Consider the following 5,243-nt stretch of genomic DNA (forward strand, 5'->3'; position numbering starts at 1 on the left):
TTCTTTCGCAAAACCACCAACTGCCGGAAAAGCGTAATCACCGACTACGACCTTCATCATCTCTCTCTCTCTCAATATACCATCAACTACCGCCATCACCATCGCTTAAAACTCCAAATCACAGTGGTTGATCTCAACAATCTACGCTCATCCACCAACAAAAACACTCTAAATTCTGTAAAATCAACGCCCAAAATGATCATTATGCCCTCATTTGAGTAACACATTACCTGACTTAACGTGAAAATGTAAATAAGTTATAACAAAAGAACACCACTTGTATAGAATCCGAAACATAAAAAATATCCGTTGTCACGCTTGAAATTTGGTTGAAACTTAGAGGTTGTAAAATTTTACAAAAAAAATACAAGTAAAACAGATATGAGAACAAATCATTATTTCTAGCCTAATCATCATACCATTATTAGAAATTTAAACACCGAGTTGCTTCGGGTCACCTAGTTAACTAAGCATATTGATCGACTATATTAAGAAGGCAAACACTGAGTTGCTTCGGGTCACATAACATTGGCATATGATCAACATGTTTCAATTCTTTCACCTCATCAACAGGATTATTATCAATCATCCATTGCTGAAATCCTTTCTTGATGGTGTTATCTTCGTCGCAAACGACATATACCCGTCTTATAGAACCAAATCCCCTTTTTGTAAATATTTCTGCGTTTGTCTTTAAATCTTTTGAAAATAATGACGAAGGCCTCATCAATGCTTTCGCTAATTCACGATCCTGCAATTATGTAGAGCAATATTATTAATTACTACACAAATTATATATACTTTTTGAGCTTGGATGTACATGATAATGTCAAGAGTTAATTACTGTTTTCGTCCCTGTGTTTTGTCAAAAATCACTATTTCAGTCTATTAGTTTAAAAATTACGACTTCAGTCCCTGTGATTTTACTTTCGTAACCATTTCAGTCCACCTTGTAACTATTTCAGTCCCTGTACTAACAGAATAAATGGATTGAAATGGTTACGAAAGTGAAACCACAGGGACTGAAATGGTTACGAAAGTGAAAGCACAGGGACTGAAATCGCAATTTTTAAACTAATGGATTGAAATATTGATTTTTGACAAACCACAGGGACGAAAACAGTAATTAACTCTAATGTCAATATTATCTATAGGTGGACCTAGAGTTTTTTTTTCTATTTTTATATGGAACGCATATCACGACTTTTCTTCGACTTAATGACTAAAAGCATTCATAACGGATCTCTTAAATTTATATGAGTGAGAAAACTTATATTATAAGGAATGGTTGTGAGTGATTTTAAGTGGTTGTGAGTAGAGGAGAGAAAATATATGGAAATGTTACTGATCATCCATAAATATATGGGAAACACTGTTCACCCAAATAAGTTTTTTTAATATTTTTGAAGGTGGTTTGTGAGCGGAGAAGAGAGAAATAATAATAATAAATGTATAAAAGATATTAGCTAATTGATAAGAAAAGAGAAAATAATAATTTTTAGTGTAATTATATGAATATGGATAAAGAATCCGATGTGAATGCTCTAATAAACTTACATAGAAACCTCAATCTAGACATGTTTTATCCGAAAAATATAACGAAAGCAAAAAAAAAAGTATCGAATTCGATTCAATATATTTAGTTATTTTGTGTATTCCTTTCGCAACCATGAATACCTCAAAAACGTCAATGTAACTCTTAGTTTTACCGATTATAGTAGCAATAATAAATATTATTAGTTATGTGACCTGACCTGACTGAAAATGTCAAGTTAAGAGACACCTGATTACCTCATCAGAGCAAAGTTGATAGAGATTGGAGGACAGAAACTTAGGGCCAAACAACAACGAAATTTCAGACTCAGTTTCAGCGTTGTATGGCATGAGCTCTATATCCAACCAAGATTCTGCTGGAGTGACTTCATTATACTTCAAAATCAATAGAAAAAAAAAAGGAGTTAAAGTTATTTTTTATTAAAATCTAAAACAAAATAGCTTTTAAAATTGATAAGAAACATGTAAGATTACATGGTCTAAAACATAAGAAGGCTTATGGTCGGAATCCGGCATGAAGGCGGCGACAAACACCGCGACGGAGACTTTTTCGGGGAACTTTTCCATGGCAAGGGCGATGTTCATGCCACCGAGGCTATGACCCACCAGCACAACCTTCTCGTCAGGCGGAATGGTGGCCATGAACTCCAGCAATGGCTTTGTGTAATCAGAAAGTGTAGCCACTTCTTGTATCACTTTGGTATTGATACCCGAGGCGGCGAGATCAAAGGCGGATACGCGTTGGCCGGCGGCTTCTAGAAGGGGTTTGAGCTTGAACCAGCACCAGGCTCCATGGCATGCACCATGTACCAGGACGAAGTGGGTTTGTTTATTGGTGGTGTGTAACATGTTTGCCTTGTTTTGGTGTTTGTTGGTTGTGGGTTGTTTATAGGGAAAATTGGATAACAAATCTGTGTCAATAAAGAGGATAACTTTAGAAAAGAAAAAGGAAAAAAAAAGGCAAATAAAAAAAAATAAAAATAAAAAATAAAAAGCTTAACGAAGTTAAGGTTTTTTCTAAATTAAAAACCGATGTTTTAGGGTTTTTTATTAGAACGGAGATACGAATTGATTGATGTAAATTTACCTAGATACTGCCCCAAACAACGAAAACGGTGCTTCAATTCGGGTGTTTAAACTTCCAATTAACAAAAATCAAGCTGTTTGGAGCTCCGTTTCGAGGTAAGTTTTACATAAATCGACTTGTATCCTCGTTCTGATAAAAATTCCTAAAACATAGGTTTGTAATTCGGAAAAAAACTTAACTCTGTTAAACTATTTCAATGACGGACTATTATCGGCCAAAAGTAGAGCAGTTCGGATTATTATCGACAAATAGATTATTATCAGCCAAATTGTGAAGTTAAGATTATTTAAATCCAATTTTCTTTAAAAAGAATTTTCCAGATTGTCTTTGTAACCCATACAATAGAGTTGATGAGGACTGGCCTATTTGTAATTTTGTCATATTTTTAACCCATGCGATAAAGTTGATGAGGACCGGCCTAAGAAAAATCGCAACAATAAAAGACAAAAGCGGCCAGTGTTTATCCATTAGACTGGACGGTATGGGGGACGGCGTGACCCGTCTAGGCACGGCGCCGAGGCGGAACACCGCTCCCCTATGCCCCGCTGTGTCTTCTTCGTCTCCTACCAGCCGGATTCGACGGGCCCACTTTTTGAAATGTAGCCATTGGTAAACGGCTATATTATAAAAAAAAAAAAGTTTTTTTTTTTACTTTAATAAATACCCACCTCTCATCCATTTTTTTTTAAAATACTCCATCCAAAATTTACCCACTTCTCTCTTCTCTCATCTATTTTATAAAAAAACTCCATCCTTTTATAAAAAAAAACCATGAATCCCTTCAGCCCAAACAATCCCAACCCGAACCACAACCCGAACCCGAATCAGCCTAACTTTTTTTCGACGCCTGGTTACACTCCGACTACCGATCCTTCATGGGTGTCTCCGCAATTTACCTTGCTCTGGCTAACTTTTTTTCGACACCCGGTTACACTCCGTCTATGTAATGGATTTAATTTACTTCTTTTATGTATTATTTTTATTTAATTTTTGAATTGTTTTTATAAAGTTAAGCAAATAAAAAAGATAAACAATAAAAAGTAATTGGTGTGGAGCTCCATCCTCCACCCCTTTAAAATTGCTTGGAGGGCCATCCCATATGGGATGAGAATGTGATGTCCTACGTGACGGCCCATCCCCTTGGAAATGACCCTCCTCATACCTTCTAGTCTTTTCAGACCACATATTTTTTCACCATTCACGACTTAACAACTTTTTCCATTTTATACTCCAAGAAGAGGTGCACAAACCAGGTTTTTCTTTGTACCAAAATCGGATTAAGTTGGAACCAGTTTCGGTTTGGGTTAACATAAGTCAAAACAGGCTCTAATAAACCGGTTTTGATTCATGTTGGAACAGGATTCCAGTTTGGTTTAACATAAGTCAAAACGGGCTCTAATTAACTGGTTTTGGTTCATGTAGGAACAGGGCCAATCTAATCATTTTGGTGGCCTATAGCGAAATAGAAACCCAGGGCCCTTTTCTCATATTGTTATAAACCCACCTCTTTTATCTTAGTTTAGGGAGTAAATTACTTTTTGAGTCCCTTTGTTTTAGTGGTTTTAACCACTTGTGTCACACCCCCAAAATCCACCCGCGGAGTAATCACCGCTTGGAGGCGTGACATGACCAGGATCAAGCCACCAATCATATTGAACATTGCAAGTATTAAATAAAATTTAACCCATCAATATAAAAGGTGGTCAAAACCAAACATAGTTAAAGTATAGCGGAAGCATAATTGTGAAAACCCAAACATGAGTAAAAGTTCATAAAGTGTAAATGTTTAACATGGAACTCAACAGTCCATGTTCCCACAACGATCGCGCCTCCCATGCAAGCTCCATGAGTACCTATTGTCCTGCAAGGCATGTAACAGAGAGTCAACAACTAGTTGAGCGAGTTCACAGAAAGCAAGTACAAAATAGTAAGTTCGTTGCATCACCATGCGATATTAACTAAGTCAACTGTATGTTCATTTAGTGGGGGCTTCCCATGTGTGCATGTGTACTAGACTAGAGGTAACCATAAGTGTTCTTCTTAACCCGAGAACAGTAGTACGTACGGGGTTTACGTAGGTTTTACGTAAGTGTCCTTATCTCGAGGACAGTGGTACGCGGGGTTTACGTAGGTTTTACGTAAGTGCCTGCCACAACCCGAGGCAGTAGTGAGTATTAGTTTACGTAGGTTTTACGTAAGTGTCCCTCGAAACCTGAGGACAGTGGTAAGCACAAGTTTACGTAGGTTTTACGTAAGGGTCCTTCACATCCGAGGACGATGGTAGATAGTCTAGTAACAGTGTAAGTACAAGTATCTGTTCAATCCCATTCCTTTAGTCCCATTCCCTACCCACCGGGAATCCCATGCCTTGGTAAGAGTGTGAACTCACCTTGGTTTGCTCGGCAGATACACAGGAAAGTCAATCAAGCTATTTGGTGGTCAACCACGTCCTACCATGGTTACCATACAAGTCAGGTTCGTATTCAAGTAGTGCACGTATGTTTTCTACACATATTCCATCTAGTTGCATACAAGTATTGATCATGGCATACACGTATAATCATGGCAGTTCAACCACAGTACGAGTTCAACAGTACAGTCA

At 37.3% G+C, this 5,243-nt stretch overlaps 1 protein-coding gene across 1 annotated transcript; it reads right to left on the bottom strand.

Annotated features, from left to right (window-relative positions):
• Positions 1 to 257: 257 nt before the first annotated feature.
• LOC110911114 (salicylic acid-binding protein 2) lies at positions 258 to 2,467 on the bottom strand. The gene is made up of 3 exons (XM_022155690.2): positions 2,029 to 2,467; positions 1,792 to 1,929; positions 258 to 751 (listed from the first exon to the last, which is right to left on the bottom strand). Exons 1-3 carry the CDS (start codon positions 2,401 to 2,403, stop codon positions 467 to 469), a joined length of 798 nt encoding a protein of 265 aa, XP_022011382.1. The 5' UTR covers positions 2,404 to 2,467; the 3' UTR covers positions 258 to 466.
• Between the last annotated feature and the right edge of the window lie 2,776 nt (positions 2,468 to 5,243).

This window comes from Helianthus annuus, chromosome 15, assembly GCF_002127325.2.
Source record: "Helianthus annuus cultivar XRQ/B chromosome 15, HanXRQr2.0-SUNRISE, whole genome shotgun sequence".
Lineage (NCBI taxonomy): Eukaryota > Viridiplantae > Streptophyta > Magnoliopsida > Asterales > Asteraceae > Helianthus > Helianthus annuus.